This window comes from Bufo bufo, chromosome 2 (assembly GCF_905171765.1).
Source record: "Bufo bufo chromosome 2, aBufBuf1.1, whole genome shotgun sequence".
NCBI lineage: Eukaryota > Metazoa > Chordata > Amphibia > Anura > Bufonidae > Bufo > Bufo bufo.
Genome location: NC_053390.1, coordinates 780691412 through 780717805, shown reverse-complemented (window position 1 = coordinate 780717805; position 26394 = coordinate 780691412). Strand labels below are relative to the sequence as shown.

General features: G+C 45.0%; 1 protein-coding gene across 6 annotated transcripts in view; it reads left to right on the top strand.

The window, feature by feature from the left end:
- Positions 1-281: 281 nt before the first annotated feature.
- The window catches only part of ABLIM2 (actin binding LIM protein family member 2), a 193937-nt gene continuing 167824 nt past the window's right edge, over positions 282-26394 (top strand). For all 6 annotated transcript variants that reach the window (XM_040419153.1, XM_040419155.1, XM_040419154.1 and 3 more), the window contains exon 1: positions 282-468. In XM_040419153.1, the coding sequence (XP_040275087.1) occupies positions 459-468 (10 nt within the window). In that variant the 5' untranslated portion in view covers positions 282-458. The remainder of the gene's footprint in view (positions 469-26394) is intronic.

Genomic DNA, 26394 nt, shown 5'->3' with positions numbered 1-26394 from the left:
ACTGATTTATTAATTAATTAATTTATTTTCTTGCACGGCGCCATCTAGCGCTCGTTCCGCGCATTACACTTGCCTTGCAAAGCACCAAGGTCTGTGTAGTTTTCCTGCGCTGACACTTCAGCTTGAGGAGCTCAGAGGCTGCCATCTAAGAAAACTACATTACCCATGATGCCTCTGGGCTTTCTTTCCTGCGCTATAGCTGTCCCAGAAACATTTATCAGCTCGGTGCTGAAGATAAGGAGGAGGGGACAGTGGAGGAGAAGAAGAGTGTAGGACAGGGAGCCTCTGCCTTGGCTTCTCATTGCTTGCAGTGCACTGGGTGTTGCAGGCTCCTTGGAGAAGGTGGTGGTGTGGGGGGGATCACATTGCAATGAGACATGTGGCTGGGCTGATGTGTAACAGGTAAAGGCTACAGATTGCATGCAACTGGATGGGAGCCAGGGGCCAGCAGCTCCAGCATGAGTGCAGGTAAGTGCTATTGCTATATATACCCTTGTACTGAGGATCACTTACCTGTGCAAAGAGCATTGCAATGGGAATACAGCACACTGGCCATATTCTGCATTACCACCTCTAGGGGTGGGGGCAGCTGGTCCTATAAGACATGCTACCACCTACCCCATGCCATGTTCCTCATGTATAGTAATAAGGCACTGCCTATCTTCATTATCCCCTGGCACTATGAAGGTTGTGCCCAGGTTAACCTTTGCAAATCTATCAGACTTCTCTATGGGAGCATCCTCCTGTATTCTGAATTACCATCTTTTTTTTTGTAATGCAATGATTTAATAGTGATCAGTTCTTTTGCCTGGCTGTGAAGGGGTTAATTCAGCATGCGAGTAGACGCCTTGTAAAGGAGGATGCTCCTGTCAGTCAGTGGCTAGCTGCTCCTGGAGAGCAGGGGGTGGCATTTACCCAGTGAGCCATACTCGCCCTCCTCCTCCTCCTCCTCCTCCTCATGGTCATGTATTGCAGGGGGGGATAGAACACTGATACATTGTATTTATTTATAAACAGAGTGATACATAGTAGCGGAGGAGTCACGTGTGATACATGAATGACAAGAGGCAGGTGGATGGATGGGGAGGCTTATAGGAGCTCTGGGCATGCCAGGAATACATGGCCCACTTTATAGGGCGCCACCCATTGCAGAACAAGGGAAATCCAATTATCTGCCCGTTGCATTTGTCTGCCGAGTGCAATTTTATACTGAACATAGGACATTTCTATCCTAGAAGGGTGTAGCAATGTACTGTACTGCTGGGAGTCTCAGTGTAACGGTCAGCGTTACAGCTACTACCCAGCTTTCCCGGACTCCTAAACGTAGTTAATGGGGTATTCCGGTTAGTTGACCTTATCCCCTATCCATAGGATAGGGAATAACTATTAGATTGGTGGGGGTCCTACCAAACCCCACGGATCATAAGAATGGGGGCACCGTACTCCCTGCAGCCCCCCTGAAATGACTAGAGTGGCAGTCGGGCATGCTTGCGGCCGCTCCATTCATTCCTATGGGAATTCCGGAGATAGCTGAGCGCTGTACTCGCCGATCTCCTGAACCATAGAAATGCATGTGCGACCGGCCTCTCCGTTCATTTCAGGGGGGCCGCAGGGGGTACGGTGCCCCCCATTTTTGTGATCCGTGGGGGGTCCCAGCGGTAGGTCCTATGGATAAGGGATAACTTCAACCAATTGGAATACCCCTTTAAGGCCTCTTTCACATGTGGAACGCTCACGTTTCCTTTGACTTTGGCCTCGTGCACATGGCCGTTGTTTGGGTCCGCATCCGAGCCGCCTTTTTTGCGGCTCGGATGCGGACGCATTCACGTCAGTGGGGCAGTAAAAGATGCAGACAGCACTCGGTGTGCTGTCCGCATCCGTTGCTCCGTTCCGTGGCCCCGCAAAAAAAATATAACATGTCCTATTCTTGTCCGTTTTGCGGACAAGAATAGGCATGTCTACAATGGGCCGTTCCGCAAATTGTGTGCGTGTGGATAGGCACACGGGCGGCTTCCGTTTCTTGTGTATCCGCCGTTTGTGGACCGCAAAAAACGGCACGGTCGTGTGCATGTAGCCTTTAATGTGTGTGTGCATACATCAGTGGTTTTCTACGGACTGTGGACCCATAGTGACACCATGGAGGCACGCCCTATTTTTGTCCGTGATTACGGATCCCACACACACAATAAAATCTATGGGTCTATGTTGGGTCCATGGTTCTCATAGGCCAATGGTGGGAGATGCTCTGGAATGAATTTTCAGCTTAGCAGATGACGTATAGAGGGCAAAAAACAGACACAAGGACTAAACACGGATTCTTCACGGAGATGTTCATGGATGAACTGATAACCCTTTTGTCATAGATCAGACACGGATGTGCGTTATGGATTGATGTCACCCATGCTCTCATGTCAATGCAGAATTCGGTAGATTTTACTTTCTGGAGTTTGGGGATGTTGGGTGTTTTCCCTTTTGGCAGGATAAGGGTAGCCATGTTTGTTGGTGCCAAAAATTCTACGCATCCATTTCATAGTTGGATCAGTTTCCAGGAAAGTTGGAGTCTAAGTCTAAGTCTAAGATTACAGCTCCCACCTGAGGTTAACTCAGATTTCTCACATATTTATGTTGTCATACATCCCCTGCTCTCATATGCTGGGCAGATTTGGGAATGCCGGGTGATGACCCCTTTGGTAGTCGTAACAGAAGCCATGTTGGTTGTTACAGATTCTATACATCCGGTTCTAGGGAAAAGTGTCAGCTTTATCTTTCAGGGTTATGGGAAAGCTAGGTGTCAATCCTTTCCTTTTAAATATCCACATTTTTGCAGGGATTGTTTCTAGGAAAGTTGGGTGACAACCAGGGGCATACACAGAAATCATTGGGCCCCATAGCAATAATTTAAATTGGGCCCCCATGCCCGTTCCTAGTCCCTCCCACTATGCGCCCTGGCTCCTCATCCCTACCCTCCCTAACTTCTCCCCTGCCCCACCTGGTGGAGCAGTATTTTGTTCTACAAAATGGCAGTACTCATGCCGGAACCCAACAGACCCATTATAGTGAATGGAATCTGGTAGGTTCTGGCGGTGTTCCGCATATATTGACAAGAATCTGGGGCATTACATGATGTAATACCACCCAACTTTCCTGCTGTCCAGCATGGCACATGCACATGAGAAAAGACATGAGAAAAGTTTGATAAAGTGAGTGTCCCCCTTCCCCCATCCTCTGTGTCATGCAGGACAGCTGGGATACAGTGACATTACTGCTATCCTGCATAACACATGTGCAGAGACAGGAGTCTCTGGGAAAGCTGGGTGAACCCCCTCCCCCCCCCCCCCCCCCCCCCCCCTGCCTTTCCATGTTCTTATTATCTGCATTTAGGCCTTGCAGGATAGCAGGAAATCTGAGTGACATTACATGATGTAACAGCACCCAGCTTTTCTACTGTCCTGCATGGCACATGTGGAGAGACATGAGAAAGCTGAGTAACACAACTCCCACCTCCCCTCATATCTCTTCATGCCTCTGCACTTGTGCCATGCAGGACATCAGGAAAGCTGAGTCACATTACATAATAGCACTCAGCTTTCCTCCTGTTCTGAATGGCATATGTGCAGAGGAATAGCCTGGGAAAGCTGAGTGAACCCCCCCCTTCCTCCACACACATACACCTCTGCACTGTTCTCACCTAAAAGTGTTCACTTACTTCATTACTGGTGGGGTTGTGGCAATCCAGAGGAATCAGGCTGGAGGCGGAGCTAACAGGCGGGAGGCGGAGCTAGAAGACGGGAGGCGGGGCTAGGAGGTGGGGCAGACGGGAGACAGTTAGGAAGATAGACAGGGGCGGGGACTCTCCTTCACTGCGGGCCCCCCTTCCTCACGGGCCCCATAGCAGCTGCGTGGTCTGCCTATATGGTAGGTACGCCACTGGTGACAACCAATGGGGCCAGCATTAGACTTTTTTCTGGATTTTGGGAAAGCTGCTTTAGGAGCACTATACATCGATTCATAGGAGGTCTGTTTCCAGGATAGTTGTTGTAAGCATGACAGCTGCCTCTTGAGTTGTCACTCAGCTTTCCAAGACTCCTATTCATATTGGTAGTGTGAAACATTCACGTTTCTTTCACCTGTTTCTAGGAAAGTTGGGTGAAAACAAATGCGGACAGATTACAGCTCCCACCATACTTTCCCAGAGTCCTGAATATATATTCTTCTGTCATATCACTGCATGATTAGGCATATTTCCTTTCTGGTTTCGCATCCGGCATGCGCAGACCGGAAGGACGGATCCGGCACTAATACATTCCGGCAAGTGTTCGTTTTTTTGGCCGGAGATAAAACCGTAGCATCCTGCGGTATTATCTCCATCCTGAAAAGTTAAAAAGACTGTACTGAAGACATCCTGATGCATCCTGATCTGATTGCTCTCCATTCAGAATACATTAGGATAAAACTGATCAGTTATTTTCCGGTATAGAGCCCCTAGGACGAAACTCAATACCGGAAAAGAATAACGCTAGTGTGAAAGTACCCTAAGACGAAATGAAGATTTCTAGTGCTGAACACTTCGCACTACTTTTCTATTTATTTTTGTGGAGCCACAAAAAGTGCGGACATTGCATGGATGTCAGCTGTCTGCTGTCCACATCCATGTGGCTGTTCCGCAAATTATATAACGCTTTGTATTCTTGACAAGAATAGCCATTTCTATAATAGGTACCCAGGAAAGAGCGGTATCTGTATTTTACGGATCCATGGTTTGCGGGCCGCAATATAGATACAGTGAATAGAGCCTTATGCATGCACCAAGTGATCTAGGGCATAGGCAGGGGTGCACCACCAATTAGGCCAGGTGAGGCGATCGCCTCAGGCAGCACCATGTAGTGGCAAGAGGGGGGCAGCCGAAGGGCCATGAGCTGAAGGGAAGGGGTTAGGTTAAGAAATTGGCATTGGGGAGGGGGGGGGCGCTGTTTCAGTTTTCGCCTCAGGAAGCAGAAAGGCTAGGTGCACCCCTGGGCATAGGACCAATCAGGGCTGGGACCTGTCTCACCTAGGACCCTATAGGAGCAAGCCAGAAACATCTCAGTTGCAATATTTTGGTCAATATTACATTGTTGTTTTCCCATTGTCCATGGGGGAGAATGAGAAAGCTGCTTGAGTCATGATCATCAGGTTGTATGACTCCACGGAGGACCACGTAGCCCTGTGGTCTTGCTGCGGAGATAGAAGTTCTCCCCATTGAAGAACCTAAGGCTGCCACAGACTGGCCGTTCATCTGGATCTTCACACGTGGGCTTCTGTTCACTGGCTTATGTGCTTTAATGAAATCAGTAGAGCTAAATGATTCCATCATGTGAGCAGCAGAGCCGGCAGACATGACACAGAGACCGCATTCACAATTAGAAGGCTTGTGTCTGGTCCTTGAAGGCAAACACTGCACGTATTCATCGTCACGGATGTCTCTTAATGGGCAGCATGCGCCCGCCACTTGTCTGCTGTCACGTTATCTAAGAGCAGTCTATGCCGTGACTTCTTGCCTGAGAACGTCAGCGCGTTTCAGGCCTTACAGGTGCCATTTGTGGTAGACTGTCTTCTGTGAATGGTTTCTGTGAAACAGAAGCTCAGCTCCTTCGAACTTCACATTCCTACACCCCAGCGATGCACAATTTCCTAATAGCATCATAATTTAATTGATTGTAAGCATCCACCGAACAGCGTTTCTCGTAAATCTTACCATTAAAGGTGATGTCCGACAGCAGACGCCGATTCTCAAGCTTTTTCCGTAAGTCAGGCAGTCAAGCTTTGTAAAACTATGTGCTGCCACACCAATTAATGGTGCCCAAGGGCAATACTCACTTGGCATTGGGAAGATTGTCCCCAACAACTGTTCTGCCCAGTGTGCAGCTGCAAATCACCACACTATGCATAGCAACCTAGAAATGAATGTTACAGGTTTAGATCTCATGCACATGACCATATGTATTTTGCGGTCCGAAAACTCTGGATCCGGAAAATACGGATAAGGTCCATGTTGCATCTGCGTTTTTGGCGGACCCACTGACTTCAAGGGTCCGCAAATGTAAGAAATGAAAAGAACTAAAGAGATAAACTGACCTGCACTGCGGCATTAAAGATACGCCACTACACGTACAAGACACACGAGAGATCTAGAAATACATCCAGTGGTGTACAGCATGTATTAACGGCCCAAAAAAACATTTAGAGCTTTGTATTCTCTTTTGGGCCAAATGTTGGACATGTTCTATATTTTTGCGGAATGGACATATGGATGCAGAAAGCGCATGTATCATCCATGTGTTTTCTGCATCCGTATGTCCGTTTTGCAAAAAGATAGAACATGTCCGTAAAATGTGGACCACAGATACATTTAAAGGCAATGTACTCCTTTGGGGTCAATTTTTTATTTATTTATAATTTTGCTTTGTACTTATTTTAAGCTAAAAATATTTTTTTAAATTGGTCTTTATTAAAAAAATGTTTTTTTTTTTTTTTGTAGAGAGCTGAGATGCTCTAGTAGCAGCCTGTGGATTTTCTGTCTTTTCCGTCAGACCAGGAGCTGAAGGGCTCCTTATCTCTGCTCTCTGATCTTATAAACTCTCATTATAGCTCAGTTCTTATCTTAGTGATAAGAATGTGGCTTAAATAAATGTTTATTACCTCTTAGTAGTTTAGAGATAAGGTTTATTAACAAAGTGAAAGTACCAGTCACACAGATAGAAAAACAGGTAACCCTTTGTGACAGAACAGCTCAATATTTTTTAATAAAGGCCAATTTTTAGCCAAAAATGAGTAACATGCAAGAAAATTTCCTCCGAAGGTGTACATAGCCAAGAAAAAAGTCATTTAAGAACATAATGCGGATGGCACAATTTGCGGACTGCAAAATAAATACAGTGGTGTGCATGAGGCCTAAACAGGAGATAATCTTGACCCAACATTTGTCAGTCTTCAGGATTTTCTGCAACAAACAGTCTTGTAGACATCCTGCAGAGAACACACGGGTTAAATTTCTTCTGATCTGCTCCATTTTGGCTGGTGAACACCTGAAAGGGCCTGGCTTAGCCTATAGCAGGGAAATATTTCTGTCTCGCTGCAGACAGGGCGGAGGGGGGATGCTCCTGCTGCAGACACAGGACAGTGAGGAGGAGGAGGTGGGACATGGCTGAGTTCCTGAGTTGAGTTTCTGAATTTCTGTTCTAATTGTAACATGAGACAAAATAAGTCAAAGAAAAGCAGGAGATAAAGGAAGGAAGTGCCGGGATCTTTTTGTACTTTTTCCACACTTAGTGTCCCTTCAATACTACTTTCTCATACTGCACGTAGCCTCGTGACCTTTGAACATAAATGGCTACTGGAAACCAATTGACCTTTAAGGTTATCCCTTAGTATGGATCTTCCCATCAGGCTATATATATCCAGTATATCGTATGATTAAATATTCATAAACATGGAATTCATATGACTTTACATATTAAGCATCAGAGTCGTGGAGCTAGAAGGTGAAGCGGTTTGTAATTGGGAAGGAGAACATGTCATCTCACTGAATTATTCAATGTGTGAATCGCTGTCGTTGTGCCCGTCTCCTCCACAGTGCATACATTAGCGGTTATATTCCTGCTGCTGTCATTTTTGCAGCATATTGGGGAGAATCAGGGTCTGGGAGCCTATTGTACAATACTGAGAATGTTGTTGCCAACTTGCCATGCTTTCAGTTACTGGAGGGGGGAAATATTTCAAGAGCCAGATGATCCCTGGGCTAAGAATAGAGACAACAACGCATTTGGATGCAACTAATATTTGTGGTTATCAAGAGCAAAACACTGACTTTAAAAAAAAAAAAATAATTCAAAAAGTTATCTTTCATTTTGGTTACAACTTAATTAAGTTTTCCTGTAAAAGAATTCAAAGCCCTTGTATACATTGTACAAGTATTGCTTGAACAGAGGCCACATGGTTTAGATCTGCTGAGCTGGACCCATAACTCCATGATTGTCTGACCGATTTGGGTGCTGACACACGTTCAGGCTTTTGGATGGTGTTTTTAAAGCCAAAATCAGATGTGGATCATAACAGGAGAGAAAATAATAAAGTTTTTTTTCCGGGATTTGAGTACTGATGACCTATCCTCTGGATAGGTCATCAGTATCTGATCAGTGGGGGTCCGACACCTGGGACCCCCGCTGATGCACTCTTTGAGAAGGCACCAGCGCTCCTGTGAGTGCCTCAGCCTTCTCTCAGCTTTTCTCTCAAACAAATGATGACATGTTCACCATTCACGTGGACTAGTAGCAGATACCATGCACAGCCGCTATACAATGTAATGGGTGTTGGACCTCCACCGATCAGATACTGATGACCAATCATCAGTATCAAAATCTCGGAAACCACCTTTAAGGGCAAATACAACTTTTCTCCACTTTTTTTCAATGCACTCCTGGTTTTGGCTTGAAAAATGGCATCGAAAAACCTAAACATGTGGCAGCCCCCTTAGAGATCCTTCGACTTTGATAATGGTTGTGAAGTCCACATGGTTACATATATGGTGGTAGAACCACATATGGGAATCAGTTAAAAGGCAATGAAGTTTATGAAAATGTAGGTCAGGGGGCAGATCTAGGTTTTTTGTTCATTTTGCCCATAGTCCTGTGAGAAGTAGGACCATAAACTGGGCCTATGAGACCCATAGAGGCCTGTATGGATTATATGCCAGGGCTGTAGCTATAGGGGGTGCAGAGGTAGCAGTCGCTACTGAGCCCAGGATCCTGAGGGTTCCTAAAGACCTTGTGCCACATGATAAGACACTGGTATTATAGAAAGTGCTGGTCAAGTTACACCTCTGGCTGGAGGGAAGGGGTAAGGTCAAGAATTTAGCATGGGGGGGGGGGTGCAGTTTAAATTTTTGCCTCAGGCAGCCTGAAGGCTATATGCTTCCCTGCCCCTGGCCACAAAGCACTGAGGGAAGGGGGCCCAATCTGAACTCTTGCACCAGGGCTCATGAGAATTTAGCTACGCCGCTGTATGAGAGCCCCTCAACTCTCCCCCGATGGTTGACCTACAGAAAGAAAGATCGGGCTGCTGGATTTAAACATGCACTATGCTTTTGTTCTCATGGGACGAGAAGTTGCTATCAAAGGGATTCTTGAATGTTGACACCGAAGGGAAGTGGGAGCTTGAGTCACATCAACATCTGTCTCATTACAGCAAATGGCACTAATCATGTAGAGAAAGTTAATACAAGGCACTTACTAATGTACTTTTATTATCCATATTGCCTCCTTTGCTGGCTGGATTCATTTTTGCATCATATTATACACTGCTTGTATCCATGGTTATGACCACCCTGCAATCCAGCATTGGTGGCCGTGCTTGCACACTAAAGGAAAAAGTGCCGGCCTCTCTGGTGGCCGGGACCTTGAGAGTGCAAATAGGCTGGTGCTTTTTCCTATAGTGTACAAGCACGACCACCACTGATGGATTGCAGGGTTGTCGTAACCATGGATATAAGCAATGTATAATGTGATGGAAAAATGAATCCAGCCAGAAAAGGAAGCAATATGGATAATAAAAGTACATTAGTAAGTGCCTTGTATTAACTTCCTCTACATAATAAATGCTATTTGCTGAAGTTAGACAACTCCTTTAAGTATTTAGAGCCTGCAGTAATTTCACGTCTTTTTTTAAACTTTTTATCTGATGCCTGATCACTCAAAAAATTAGGTTTGGCTTCCTAGAGCGTTTCTACCCAATTTTTAAAGGGATTATCAACTTTAGAAAACCAGTCTTTACAAACCCAGTTAGGGAATTGTAATTAAATAATGGGTGGTGGTCCCTCATTAGTCTTTGGAGAACCAAGCACAGCTATACTTTACACAGACAAATCATTGATGTAGGCTGAGATTGGATAATTCCCTATTTTTGGCAGGGAAAGTGAATACCTACTTTTTACAGCAGGACATTCTACGATCAGCTGAATATCCCAAGAAAAGGGTTTGCCATGAGTAATGAAAAATATAAAAATCAGACATCATATTGTCCAGGACAATCTCTTTCTAACAAAGCTAGAACCAGCCCTGTACCTCACATGGATCCAGAGATCTCCCCATTCATTGCTCCAACTGCTGTGCTAGATTGATTTCTGCTGCAGCAATCTGCAGGGGGTATGTCATTTCTGCTGCAGCTATCTCTCTCTCTCTGTGTCACAGCTTCTAACAGTGGATACAGTTGAAGAGTGAAACTGAGCATGTGTGTCCACTGCAGAGAGGTGGGTGGAGAAATAAGGAAAAGGACAAGCACTAGCTGGCGCTATACAGATGCATTTAATTGAATAACTCAGTGGCTATGCTACATTTTACAAAATTATTCAGATCCAGGTGCTGGTTTGAAATATGTAGAATATTTGTGGGACTACCCCTTTAAGCAACTTCCCTGATTTCTATCTTTCCTGCAAAATCTAATTGTTTAACTAATCCAGACACAGTAATATGTGACATTTTCATCTCAGTTTATTTTAATCCACAATGTCATTTTACAGGGCTGTTAGAATATGTTTAGTGATGCAGGAAATGACTAAATTACAGTACTTTGTTCTTTTCGACTTTATGTTCTTTACAATGTCACTTATTTTATTTGCACTATATGTAAGGGATCGCTCTCTCTCAGGGGGTCGCAATCACAGACGTCTTCGCAGACAATAGGATTTAATGTCCAAACTGGTGCTTTATTATGCCACTTCAGCACCCGCACAAACACAAGCATCAAAACAAACGCCTGCCCGTCTGGGCTCTAACTAATAGTTTGTTTCCCTGACAGCTTATACACAGGGTCTCAAGCTCCAACCCTTAGCTCACATTCGCTCACGGAACACAAGTCCAGATAGGGAAGAGATCCGGCTACACGTAGCCTCGTGGCCCCTCAGCCCTCCTGGCTGAGACCACCCACAGCCTCTGTAGGCCTCTGTTTCCAAGTCTTCTCTCCCCAGACTGACACACAGAGGGTTGGTTTTATCCCGCCTTGATTACAGCAGGCCTCACCTGCGATTGCCTCAGGTAAAAGACAACACCCGTACTAGAAGGGTGTGGACTGGCAGATCCCACTACCAAACCTTTCCACCAGTCCAAATGAAATCCAGCCCAGAACAAAATGTAAACAAAACTTTATCAGCAAACTACGCTTTCTGGATTTTATTTATCTCACCCAGCTGAGGTATCTGGGTGGGATATACACTCTTTCCAGCCCTTATACTGTACACATCACCACATATAATATTTACCCAGAACATCAAATCACTTGGGTCTGGTAGTGTTTTTCTTCTTTTACACATAGTAGGGGATTTATTATTACCAGCGTACACTGGGCCGTTCTGTCGCCCAGTGCAGAATGCCAGATTTTGACTTCTGACTTTTTACTTAGAAAAGGTTTTGATAAGTGCCACCAGTCCAAAGCCACGTCTAATTTTTTTGAATATTGTCCTAGGTGTTTACTCCAGAATACTGCTCCTTCAGGTTATTTTTCAATTGACACGTCTTTATGTTGGATATTTCTTTCCCCTAGAGATACCTCAGTAGGCAATCCTTAGTTTTTGAGAATGGGCAGCTGGACAATACCTATCCTATACATATGAGTTAATGGTAAGACCTGACACAGGTTCTCCTCTCTTAAACCTTGAGCTTTCCCAGTCTAATGGAGATACAGCATGTTGAAGACCGATTGCAGTAATTTGCAAGGTCAGACATCTTTCCCCAGAGATATCATTATTATTAGTGCTCATGTAGCGCTTCACATGGACATTACGTAACCTCTATCTGGCTAACTTCCTTAACGTTTAGCGCCTGATAGTCCCCATGGATCTGCTAATTGGAGCATAGGGATGATTGAGGTTCCCTGGAAACACAAACCATTGTAGAGTTTAAAGAGTCACCATACTTTCACACAATTTCATTTCATCTAATAGAGAATGGTGTATCTAGCAAATTTCTAAATCACTTCATTTAAAAAATTTGCCTGCATCTACCTTAAAAAAAGCTGTAAATCTATGGCCACTAGGGTTCTCACTTCCACCTAAGTTGCAGTCCACTGCCTGTTGCCAGACAAGATCCGTCCCCAGTGACAGAGACAAAGAAGACGACTCATAGGAAATGGGGGCGTGTCAGAGTTTGCTGAGCTGCTGAGTCTGATAATAGAACTGCTTCTACACTGCTTCTGAAGATTATAGGAGCCTCCTGCCTTTCTGTAATTATCTTCCCCTCCTTATCTGTTCTGTGAGCTCCGGAACTGAAAATAGACATAGAAGGACGTGACAGTAGTACAGTGCTGGCAGATTTCACAGAAGGGAGACACCCCCTGCTTCTTAGTGAAATGCATCTAACTGTGCAGCTGAAACAGGGAATAATATGGCTGAAAGAGACTTTAGGGAAGCCCAAAAAAGACCTGTTCCTTTACAGTAATGATTGTATAACGAAGCACAGCCATTATGTGGTGCACTTTAAAAAAAAGTTTGAGTTGATATGTTGCTTTGTGAATGTACCTGGCCCAAACAGGTAAAGTTGGATGGTATGCTGATGTCTTCATTGTTGATGGATTTGCATCTATTTTATTGAATGTTTTGAACATTTTTCCTCCAATTGTATTGGGTTGTAATCATGTCTCCTGCACCAAGTTTTCCAGTATGCGTGAATCAAATGCCAAAGACAAAGCACAATGCCCCAGATATCTGACGATTCCTTCTGATGACGAATCCTTATCTCCTAGCCATAGTATAGAGCAGTTACAAAGAGTAACTCTTGCTCTGGAGGACCTGTCCTGTACTGAATTACACAGACATCCAATTGATTTGAACAGACACTGGGTAATACTTAATTTGACCTGTGGTGGCGCTGTAGGAAAACTAAACACCGCCAGGTTTGATTACAGATGATCTCTGTGGTTCCCAGCAGGATGACACTTTGTGGACAGCTTATTGTCAGGAACCCTTCTAACAAGTAGGGATTGTCCAAAGCGGAGCACCCCTTTAGCAGTATGTTATTGAATAGTTACAGTATCTCACAAAAGTGAGTAGACCCCTCAGAATTTTTGTAAATACTTTTTTCTATCTTTTCATGGGACAACTTGAAGATATCACACTTTGATACAATGTAAAGTAGTCAGTGTACAGCTTGTATAACTGTAAATTGGACATGCCCTTAAAATAACTCCACACACAGCCATTAATGTCTAAACCGCTGGCAACAAAAGTGAGTACACTCCTAAGTGAAAATGGGCAAATTGTGCCCAAAGTGTCAATATTTTGTGTGGCCACCATTATTTTCCAGCGCAACCTTAACTCTATTGGGCATGGAGTTCACTAGAGCTTCACAGGTTGCCTCTGGAATCCTCTTCCAGTCCTCCATGACGACATCACGGAGCTGGTGGATGTTAGGGACCTTGCACTTCTCCACCTTCCATTTGAGGATGCCCCATAGATGCTCAATAGAGTTTAGGTCTGGAGTCCAGCACCTTTACCCTCAGTTTCTTTAGCAAGGCAGTGGTCGTCTTGGAGGTGTGTTTGGAGTCGTTATCATGTTGGAATACTGCCCTGCGGCCCAGTTTCTGAAGGTATCGGATCATGCTCTGCTTCAGTATGTCACACTACATGTTGGCATTCATGGTTCCCTCAATGAACTGTAGCTCCCCACAGCCGGCAGCACTAATGCAGCCCCAAGTCATGACACTCCCACCACCATGCTTGACTGTAGGCAGGTCATGTCACGGATGGTGTTGCAGAAAGCTGGAACTTATAAATAAACATCCGACTGGCTTGATCACAAACTAAGGAGCATATGGGTGAGCCCTATAAAACCCCTAGAGCTCTCCCTGACTGCTATGCCCATGCAAAGGTCTTTATGGTAGACGATTGCATGCCCACGTACCTTATACTGTGTGACACCTGAAAACCCTATAATAGTGAGGGGACATGACCACCGGCTCCCTGCACTTAAAGGGCTTCTGTCACCCACTAAACTGTTTTTTTGTTTTTTTTGGTTACTTATAATACCTATACTGCGATTTATGCATACATACTGTAATTAATCATTTTGCTTCAGCAGATTCTGTTAAAAACGTACTTTTAAAATATGCAAATTACCTTGCTACCAGCAAGTAGGGCGGCTACTTGCTGGTATCAGCCGCATCCTCCTATCCTAAAGACGCCCCCTCCGCATGTTGATTGACAGGGCCAGCGGACGGGATCGTCCTCTGGCTGGTCCTGTCTGCTATCAAGATCTCGCGCCTGCGCCGTAACGGTATTCAGTCGGCGCAGGCGCACTGAGAGGCGGACGCTCGCTCGCCCGCTCCATCCTCAATGCGCCTGCGCCGATGACGTCACATCTACACCCGGCGCAGGCGCATTGAGGAAGGAGCGGCCAAGCGAGCGTCCTCCTCTCAGTGCGCCTGCTCCGACTGAAGACAGGTACGGCGCAGGCGCCAGATTTTGAATGCAAACAGGGCCAGCAGAGAAAGATCCCGTTCGCTGGCCCTGTCAATCAACATGCGGAGGGGGCGTCTTTAGGATAGGAGGATGCGGCTGCTACCAGCAAGTAGCCGCCCTACTTGCTGGTAGCAAGGTAATTTGCATATTTTAAAAGTACGTTTTTAACAGAATCTGCTGAAGCAAAATGATTAATTACAGTATGTATGCATAAATCGCAGTATAGGGATTATAAGTAACCAAAAAAAAAAATAATAATGTTTAGTGGGGTGACAGAAGCCCTTTAATACGGACGGAGTCAGGGTCACCTAGAATCAAGCCAGCAAGGAAACACAAATAAAGGAAAAGGACTTATCTGAGGAATCAGCAGTAGCAGCCTCCAGCAGTGAGCAACTCATCCAGGAAGAAGTATAAACCGCAAAGTGAGGCAGTATGGGAAGGAATATAAAGGGAGACAATTAGTGTAAATAGGTGACATCTGGGAGAAGGAAAGGAGATGACAAAGTGAAACCAAAACAAAGAACCTCATGCAAGAGGTAGAGAAGAATGTCTAACAGACCTTCTCACAGAACTGGCGGTGACAGGTCACCCTTGTCTTTGTACTCCTTACCTGGTTGCCGCTACACACGCTTGACACCATTTGAACCAAATAAGTTTCTCTTGGTCTCATCAGACCACAGGACGTGGCTCCAGTAATCCATGTCCTTAGTCTGCTTGTCTTCAGCAAACTGTTTGCCGGCTTTCTTGTGTATCATCTTTAGAAGAGGTTTTCTTCTGGGACAACAGCCATGCAGACCAATTTGATGCAGTGTGCGGCGTATGGTCTGAGCACTGACAGTCTGACCCCCCACCCCTGTAACCTCTGCAGCAATGCTGGCAGCACTCATACAACCTCTGGATATGACGCCGAGTATGTGCACTCAACTTCTTTGGTCGACCATGGCGAGGCCTGTTCTGAGTGGAAACTGCCTTGTTAAACCACTGTATGGTCTTGGCCACCGTGCTGCAGCTCATTTTCAGGGTGTTGTCAATATTCTTATAGCCTCGGCCAACTTTAGGTAGAGCAACAATTCTCTTTTTCAGATCCTCAGAGGGTTCTTTGCCATGAGGTGCCATGATTAACTTACAGTGACCAGTATGAGAGAGTGTGAGAGCAATAAAACCAAATTTAACACATCACCGCCTCCCCATTCACACCTGACATCTTGTAACACTAATGAGTCACATGACACCTGGGAGGAAAAATGGCGGTGTGTTGTTATTTTGAGGGCACTCCAAATTTGCACTGTTATACAAGCCGTACACCGACTACTTTACATTGTATCAAAGTATCAGATCTTCAGTGTTGTCCCAGGAAAAGATAGAATAAAACATTTACAAAAATGTGAGGGGTGGACTTACTTTTGTGATATACTGTAAGTATGAATTTGGTCTGTTAGTCTGAAGGTGTTAATTGTTTTTCTGTGTCTTTTCGATGGCGGACACATGACTTCTACGCCCTCTCTACAGTTTTCCTCCTGTTTTCCAGTCTTAAGATTCACAGGCGTTTGGTGACACTGTTATTCTTCTCTGAAACAATATTATCTTCTGCGAAACTCCCCAGTGTAGCGCAATGTTATTACAATGTCCAGCCCTCTAATCAGCCCTCCAAAATCCACTCGGCAGGGTCCTCAGGTCTTTCCTGGCAGGATATCCTACCCTGGCAGTCGGTGATATTCGGAATATTTTTAATAATTTTCCTGAGTGAATAATGAATCACAAAATAAATTACGTGTACAGACCTCGGTAACAGAGCAGATGCCGTCCAGCTGTAGACTAGCGGCATGCTCGATTCTCAAAGCTGTGTCCATGATATTTGTTTTTGTACTGGGATAGGCAGAATAGGCATTTGCCTAGGGCACCATTGATGATAAGAACAATTTAGGAATTGGAAAATGAATGGAAATGAGGGATGGAACCAAAAGAGGAGGTGCAGGAAGCCACATATCTGTAGTAGGCAGGCCACAAAATAGAACCCTGGTTCCAAAAAAGTTAGGACACTGTGTAAAATGTAAGTGAAAACAGAATGCAATGATTTTCAAATCTCATAGACCCATATTTTATTCACAAGAGAACATAGAACACATATCAGATGTTGAGACATTTTATCATTTCATGAAAAAAATTACTTATTTAGAACTTAAAGGTGTATTTGTCACAAAACATATTCTACAGTTTCCAAACCAGCACTTGGATCTGAATAGTTTTGTAATTGCATGTAATTAAAAATTTTGTATAGCCACTGAGTTATTCAATAAAATGTATCTGTATAGCGCCACCTGCTGTTTGTTCTTTATCCTGTTTCATATCCAACTCACTGACGTGGACGCACATGCTCAATTTTAACCTTGAGCTGTGATAGGGAGAGAGCTGCAGCAGAATGGACATTCCCCCTGAGCTGCCAGCTTGATATAAGGCTACTTTCACACTAGCGTTAATATTTTCCAGTATTGAGATCCGTCATAGGGTCTCAATACCGTAAAAAAACGCTTCCGTTTTGTCGTCATTCATTGTCAATGGAGACAAAACGTAACTGAATAGAATGGAGTGCAATAGAATGCATTCTGTTCCGTTTGGCCGCGTTCTCATACCGGAGAGCAAACCGCAGCAAGCTGTGGTTTTCTTTCCGTCATGGGATGCGGAGCAAGACGGATCCGGCATGAAAGTCATTGAAAGTCAATGGGGACGGATCCGTTTGTTCTGACACAATCTGACATGATAGAAAATGGACTTTCAATGGAGTTCATGACGGATCCGTCTTGGTTCTGTTACAGATAATACAACCGGATCCGTTCATGACGGATGCAGACGATTGTATTATCAGTAACGGAAGCGTTTTTTCTGATTCATGACAGATCCAGGAAAAACACTAGTGTGAAAGTAGCCTAAATCTAGGAGAGCAATGAATGGGGAGATCTCTGGATCCATGTGAGGTACAGGGCTGGTTCTATCTTTGTTAGGCCTCCTGCACATTACCGTAGGTGTCCTGTTGCCGTATTGCAGACCGCATTTGCGGATCCGCAATACATGGGCACCATTCCGTGTGCATTCTGCATCACGGATGTGGACCCATTCGCTTCAGTGGGTCAGCAAATCCAGATATGCTGAATGTTGCGGTTGGGAGGTATGTATTTATCCCATATCTATCTATCACATATCCCTCATATCTATTATCTATCAATCAAATCAAATAAGCTTTATTGGCAGGACTAAATACATTTTAGCATTGCCAAAGCAAGTGGGAAATAATTGTCTAGGGTTGGGGGATGGGGACAAATCTAGGGTGGGGATATATCCATCTACTATCTATCTTTCTATCCAGTGGTGTAACTAGAGTGCTATGGGCCCCATGGCAAACTTTGGATCGGGGCCCCTCCCCCACGCCGTGCCCGGTCGCACCCTCTGTGTGCAATTGTCACACCCCTGGTCGCTGATCGCCCAGTAATGTCCCCAGTAATGTCTTTCACTGCCCCCCAGTAGTGCCCCTCACAGCCCCCAGTAGTGCACCCCACTGCTTACAGTAGTGGCCCCAGTAGTGCCCCCCACAGCCCCTAGTAGTGTCCCCCAAGCCCCCAGTAATGTCCCCAGTAGTGCCCCCCACAGCCCCTAGTAGTGTCCCTCACTGCCCCCAGTAATGTCCCCAGTAGTGCCTCCCACAGCCCCTAGTAGTGTCCCCGGCTGCCCCCAGTAATGTCCCCAGTAGTGCCCCCCACAGCCCCTAGTAGTGTCCCCCACTGCCCCCAGTAATGTTCCCTGTAGTGCCTCCCAAAGCCCCTAGTAGTGTCCCTCACTGCCCCCAGTAATGTCCCCAGTAGTGCCTCCCAAAGCCCCTTGTAGTGTCCCCGACTGCCCCCAGTAATGTCCCCAGTAGTGCCCCCCACAGCCCCTAGTAGTGTCCCTCACTGCCCCCAGTAATGTCCCCAGTAGTGCCTCCCAAAGCCCCTTGTAGTGTCCCCGACTGCCCCCAGTAATGTCCCCAGTAGTGCCCCCCACAGCCCCTAGTAGTGTCCCCTACTGCCCCCAGTAATGTCCCCTGTAGTGCATCCCAAAGCCCCTTGTAGTGTCCCCGACTGCCCCCAGTAATGTCCCCAGTAGTGCCCCCCACAGCCCCTAGTAGTGTCCCCTACTGCCCCCAGTAATCCCCCCTGTAGTGCATCCCAAAGCCCCTTGTAGTGTCCCCCACTGCCCCCAGTAATGTCCCCAGTAGTGCCCCCCACAGCCCCTAGTAGTGTCCCCTACTGCCCCCAGTAATCCCCCCTGTAGTGCATCCCAAAGCCCCTTGTAGTGTCCCCCACTGCCCCCAGTAATGTCCCCAGTAGTGCATCCCAAAGCCCCTTGTAGTGTCCCCGACTGCCCACAGTCTTCATGTAACGGGGCCCAGCTTTTTCACTGTACTTAATGCCGGGCCCCGTCAGAGCGCTCATCTCACCTGTATGATATGCACTTCTCCAGTCTCTAGGCCTCCAGCATCAGGCCCCGGCGCTTCCACGATAAAACTAGTTACTCGTTAGGCAGATGAGTGGAGCCTAACCTACGTTAGTCAGGCTCTGCCCACCTGCTTAATGTGTGCCAGGCCCCGTTACATGTGAGCGCATCGGGCCCACTCCCCCCCGCCGGGACAGTTGCGGTCGCACCCTCTGCGATCGCGATTGTTACGCCCCTGTATCTATCTATCTCATATCTATCTATCTAATGTGTCTATGTCGTATCTATTGTCTATTGATCTTCGGAGTCATCTATCATTCGCAGTTGCTACCAGGACTTTCTAGGTCCTCCTCTCTGTAACCTTCTCATCGGCTTTCTCCAACCTGCTAAGCGATCACTTGGAAGGTTTTACAAATACGTAGAAGCATTTCCTGAATTGTACTTCAGAAGATTTGCTCAATTCCCACAGACTCCCTAATGGCCGTTTCCTAGCAGGCTCCGGATTATCCATCCGCACTGGGAGCTGACAAGAGGAATAATCAGGGTTTAGGAGACGAGCTTGTTTTGCAGGAGTAATTTGTTACAAAGGTTTTGCCCTTTACACGTTTGACATTTTTGATCATTTCTGCCTTTGCCTTTACGGACGGCTGAATATGAGATATTTCATTCACTCAATGAAAGGAAAATTTTAAAGCGACAGTACCATCAAAAATTTGTAACCACATATGTGATTTTTTATTTATTTTTTAAAAGACAGGTAGATGGTTTTCTGGATATAATTATTTGAGGTCACTCCATGTATTCTTCTTCCTGCCCCGGCTCTTTAACTTTCGGCAATCAGTCAGTGCTCTTCATCAGTGAAATGCTCTTCTGTGGACATCTTTATCTAGGCCTATCAAGAGAACGATAGAGCTGGCATACTGTTATTCTAATTCTACTTATCTACTATTGTACTAAGGTAATAATAGATTACCTATCTATACAGGAGATTTATCTCTCTGTGCGGACTTCCACAGAAAGACAACATTTTGTATTTAATGGTATAGAACTGCTGAAATGACAAACAGCCAAAATTAAAATAATTTATGAATATTGAAATACCCCTTTATAACAGAAGTGCCCCTTTAAAGGGGGTCTGTCACCAACCTGACCGGTCTTAAACCGATCCCATAGCTCAGTGGGGCACAAAGACATGACACAGATGTTACCTGTGTTTAGTTTTTCATATCCTCCAAATCGCCAAAAAAGTTGTTGTTTATGATATGCTAATGAGCTATCGCAAGTGCTCGGGGGCGGACAGATTGCTACAAGTGCCCAGGTTCCCCTTACTCGCGCCTAACTCCGCCCCTTAGTTAGCCCCGGCCAGCGCTTTGTCTGTATGACATCATATTTCACTGTAGTCCAAATCCTGCGCCTTCACGCATCTCCGGCGGGCCCGGGCATGTGCAGTGTTCTGCCCACTGTAGGCAGAGGCACAGAGATATGCAGTGCGCATGGCCCAGTTACTGCTGTCTGCTCATGCTGCGCCACTTCCCTGACTCCAATTTTGCACCAGTAACTGGCGCATATACAGTTCAGTTGATTGTGTAGTGGACGGAGCTGGTAACTGCAGCACCACCCATATTGAAGTGAATGGGAGCAGTGCTGCAGTTACAAGCACTGCACAGTAGAGGGAGCTGTGTAGTTCTAATGCTTATGTGCGACTCTGGAGCTCCTGCAGAACAGCTGATCGGTGCGGGTGCGGGTGCGTGTGTCGGATATTAAGAGGATAGGCATCAATATTAAAAACTCGGAATACCCCTTTAAGGTAATTCAGATTGGTTGTATTTTTCATATGGCTGTCTGTTCAAGAGAAACACATTGTAAAATTGAATTTCTTTGTAATTTCTTGTAAGATTCCAGACACAGCTTGCCTCCAGTAACCAATGGACCGATATAGTATGTTCTGCTGGGCCAGCAGGAGTTAATGAGATTTAGTTCTACTGTACATTGTAATGAAGATAATTATAGTCTGATGAACGAGAGGAAGAAAGAAAGACTCTGACAACAAGCTGCAGAAATAAACCGAACAACATAATACTAGTCAGCAGGTTGGTAAATGGGCAGCGGCGTAGCAAATAGTTTTCATTCCTCCCTTCAGTCCTGTGAAACCATGTAATGAGTATGGAGAACGTATCTGGACGTCCAATTACCGTACTTCAACTTAATTGTCCTACATGCTTCTGATTACAAAACCCATGCGTTCATATTGGCACTGGTCGACTGAGATGTCTTAAGTTTGACCTTTATAGAATATGACCATCAATTAGAGTAGAAAAGGCCAAAAGACGTAAGAGCCGAGATCGTAAGGTCGTAAACATGACCATGTGGTGGAGCATTTTTGCCTTTCATTCTCCAGACTCATCTTAAAGGGGTTATCCTGGAAAAGATAAAGATGACTTATCCTCAGGATATCAGTGGGGGTCCAAGTCCCGGCATCCCAACCAATCATCTGTTTCAGGCAACCGCTGCGCTCTGAGCGATGCAGGCTCCCGGCAGCTTTCCATGGACATCGTATAGTGGCAGTGCTTGGTATTGCAGCTCAGTCCCATTGACTTGAATGGGGCTGAGCTGCAACTAGGCGATGTGACCAATGTACAGTGATGTCTCCTAGGAACAGGCTGGGGTGCTCAAGCTGATCGGCGGGACCCCCCGCAGATCTAATACTGATGACCTATCCTGAGGATAAGTCATAATTATCTTTTCCTGGATAACCCCATTAACTTTCGATGGGGGTTTTTGGGCCTAAGGGAGGAAATGATTCTGAGGGTTCATCTCCATCTATACAGAACATGTGGCAGGGCGTCTGGCAGACTGTCGGAGATGTGGCGGCGGAGCTGCTGGAGAGTCAGTGTTATGGAGTGAGATTTAAAGGATACTTAAACCTTTTTTTTTTTTAAATACACAGATTCATAAAAAGTATATCACAATCCATACTTGACACTTTAAAAGCTGAGCAGAGCTGATGAAATCCAAAGCGGCAGACCCCTCTGGGTAGCACTTCTCCACATACACCAGTATTGCTTTGGACTATGAATAAAGTTGGCTGCACACAGTTTTGCACCCAATTCCAGATGTCTTGGAGTGACTTTCCTTCAGATGTCAACCATCTTAGTCCAGAAGATGGCAATCCATTGAGCTAAGTGCTCCCCAAATTGCCACACTGATTTTATAGTCAGAATAAAAGCATTGGGGCAGATTTATCATCTCCCTACGCCAGTTTTCTGACAAAAAAAAGTCATAAACCCTAAAGTATAGGCACACAGTCTGCCGGAGGATGCGCCTATTTTGTGATGAGGTCCGCACCTTGGCATAAATTCTGCTCAACCTTAGGCAGTGCAGGGGATATCTAGACCGTAGTAGCACACACTGGGCTTGATAAATCCCCTCCATAAACTTTTTTTGATAAATGATGAGCACCAAAGTTAAAGAGGTTGTGATACATTTTTTAAATTTGGGGCAGAATGGGTCAAAAAGTAGAATAAGGGAACATTTACAAAACAGTGAAAAAAAAGTGTGTTAGCCATTTTGCATCTGCGGGTCTACCCATTTACTGGCCCTCTGATAACTGTTTGTCATCCATTTGCCATCCGTTTTTAATGGCCTTTAAAAGCGTATGAATTTGATTGGCCTCTCCCAGGTATCTCCTGGCAACCGACCTGTTTTTAACAACCATCAGATGGATGCGCTCCTTTCTGATGCTATTAAAAACAGGCCCATTTTCTGCTATTGAGTTCGTCTGACCATCTAAATGGCCAGAAATAGGACAAGTGGCAGGATGGTTTTAAAAAGAAAGCATTGCTCAACTCACTGATCGCATGCTCCTGCCATTCTGATCCTTACCTGGTCTCTGTTGATGTTCTGATGTCCACTTCCTGGTTCTGGCTTGACACACAGGAAGTGGCAGAACATGACCTTCGTCAGCCAGTAATTGGCTGGGCAGTCATCTCCAGGCATTTCCTGTGTGTCAAACCAAGAACAGGAAGCGGAAAGCAACGGAGACCAGGTAAGGATCAGAATGGCAAAACATATATACAGTTGCAAGAAAAAGTATGTGAACCCTTTGGAATGATTATGGATTTCTGCACAAATTGGTCATAAAATGTGATCTGATCTTCATCTAAGTCACAACAATAGACAATCACAGTTTGCTTAAACTAATAACACACAAAGAATTAAATGTTACCATGTTTTATTGAACACACCATGTAAACATTCACAGTGCAGGTGGAAAAAGTATGTGAACCTTTGGATTTAATAACTGGTTGAACCTCCTTTGGCAGCAATAACTTCAACCAAACGTTTCCTGTAGTTGCAGATCAGACGTGCACAATGGTCAGGAGTAATTCTTGACCATTCCTCTTTACAGAACTGTTTCAGTTCAGCAATATTCTTGGGATGTCTGGTGTGAATCGCTTTCTTGAGGTCATGCCACAGCATCTCAATCGGGTTGAGGTCAGGACTCTGACTGGGCCACTCCAGAAGGCGTATTTTCTTCTGTTTAAGCCATTCTGTTGTTGATTTACTTCTATGCTTTGGGTCGTTGTCCTGTTGCAACACCCATCTTCTGTTGAGCTTCAGCTGGTGGACAGATGGCCTTAAGTTCTCCTGCAAAATGTCTTGATAAACTTGGAAATTCATTTTTCCTTCGATGATAGTAATCTGTCCAGGCCCTGATGCAGCAAAGCAGCCCCAAACCATGATGCCCCCACCACCATACTTCAAAGTTGGGATGAGGTTTTGATGTTGGTGTGCTGTGCCTCTTTTTCTCCACACATAGTGTTGTGTGTTTCTTCCAAACAACTCAACTTTGGTTTAATCTGTCCACAGAATATTTTGCCAGTACTGCTGTGGAACATCCAGGTGCTCTTGTGCAAACAGTAAACGTGCAGCAATGTTTTTTTTGGACAGCAGAGGCTTCCTCTGTGGTATCCTCCCATGAAATCCATTCTTGTTTAGTGTTTTACGTATCGTAGATTCGCTAACAGGGATGTTAGCATATGCCAGAGACTTTTGTAAGTCTTTAGCTGACACTCTAGGATTCTTCTTCACCTCATTGAGCAGTCTGCTCTGTGCTCTTGCAGTCATCTTTACAGGACGGCCACTCCTAGGGAGAGTAGCAGCAGTGCTGAACTTTCTCCATTTATAGACAATTTGTCTTACCGTGGACTGATGAACAGCAAGGCTTTTGGAGATACTTTTATAACCCTTTCCAGATTTATGCAAGTCAACAATTCTTAATCATAGGTCTTCTGAGAGCTCTTTTGTGCGAGGCATCATTCACATCAGGCAATGCTTCTTGCGAAAAGCAAACCCAGAACTGGTGTGTGTTTTTTATAGGGCAGGGCAGCTGTAACCAACACCTACAATCTCATCTCATTGATTGGACTCCAGTTGGCTGACACCTCACTCCAATTAGCTCTTGGAGATGTCATTAGTCTAGGGGTTCACATACTTTTTCCACCTGCACTGTGAATGTTTACATGGTGTGTTCAATAAAAACATGGTAACATTTAATTCTTTGAGTGTTATTAGTTTAAAGGGCTCCTGTCACCCCACTAAACAGTTTTTATTTTTTTTGTTACTTATAATGCCTATAATGCGATTTATGCATACATACTGTAATTAATCATTTTCGTTCAGCAGATTCTGTTAAAAACGTACTTTTAAAATATGCTAATTACCTTGCTACCAGCAAGTAGGGCGGCTACTTGCTGGTAGCAGCCGCATCCTCCTATCCTAAAGACGCCCCCTCCGCATGCTGATTGACAGGGCCAGCGGACGGGATCTTTCTCTGCTGGCCCTGTTTGCATTCAAAATCTGGCGCCTGCGCCGTATCTGTCTTCAGTCAGGCGCACTGAGAGGCGGACGCTCGGTTGCTCCATCCTCAATGCGCCTGCGCCGATGATGTCACATCTACACCCGGCGCAGGCGCATTGAGGAAGGAGCGACCAAGCGAGCGTCCTCCTCTCAGTGCGCCTGTGCCGACTGAAGACAGGTACGGCGCAGGCGCCAGATTTTGAATGCAAACAGGGCCAGCAGAGAAAGATCCCGTCCGCTGGCCCTGTCAATCAACATGCGGAGGGGGCGTCTTTAGGATAGGAGGATGCGGCTGCTACCAGCAAGTAGCCGCCCTACTTGCTGGTAGCAAGGTAATTTGCATATTTTAAAAGTAAGTTTTTAACAGAATCTGCTTAACGAAAATGATTAATTACAGTATGTATGCATACATCGCATTATAGGCATTATAAGTAACCAAAAAACAAACAAACTGTTTAGTGGGGTGACAGAAGCCCTTTAAGCAGACTGTGATTGTCTATTGTTGTGACTTAGATGAAGATCAGATCACATTTTATGACCAATTTGTGCAGAAATCCATATCATTCCAAAGGGTTCACATACTTTTTCTTGCAACTGTATATATATATATATATATATATATATATACATTAATCCTGCTAGACAACCCCTTTAAAGATCAGAATTCATTCTGTGTGACAGATATGCAATAATAGGGGTCCTCTGGACAGGTGCAAATACTGTTTTGATATCTTTGTATAATCGCAAACCCATGAATGCCAGTCTTGTTATCCACTGCTGTATCCAGTAATATAATACTGTATGTCTAGTGATTCCCAGTTGTGGTCTTCTACACTACCATAGTCCTGGCGAAGACATTCCCACATGAGTGACCTACAGTGTAAAACACACCGGCACAATCAACTGTTTACCTGGGTCACAAGACCGATGACAAGACAGCTTTTGTCCTGTTGCTCAGATGCTCCTTTCTTCCTGCGGTCACGGTTCTTGTCAGCGTGACGGTGTACTTTGCCTAGCCTTTTTGTTGTAGTTGGCCTTTGAAGTTGACTCTCATAATTCCTACTAGGACATTTTATATGACTACAGAGACGAGAGTGGATGGATGGATTCCGATGGTGGACAATAGTCTTCTCTATGCCCCACATGTATAAAATAGGTCTATCACCAACATGAAGGAATTATTAAGAGAAAGGAACAGTTCAATTCAAAATTTTGGAATATTCTGTGGGGCACACAAAGTTTCATTATTGTAGTGAATGTAAAAGACTATCTGTAATCTTGTAATGCTCCATATGCTTTCAAAAAAAGGAGACAGTGGGAACACCAGCACCTGCTAAACAGCTTGTTTATCAGAAAGAAAGAAATCAAAAGATTTTCACTCCTAAATTAGAAAATTGTTCAAAAAATGTTTTATAATTTTTTTACTCACAGGACCTAATTTGCATATAGCTCCAACCTGTGGCATGTGGGATAGGCATAAAAGCCAGATTGAAAGCACATTTTTTTAACCATATAACACCTCAAAAAACGTATCAAGTCATGTGGGATGAATGAGTGATGCCTTCTATTCTCCGATGTGCCAGTTATGG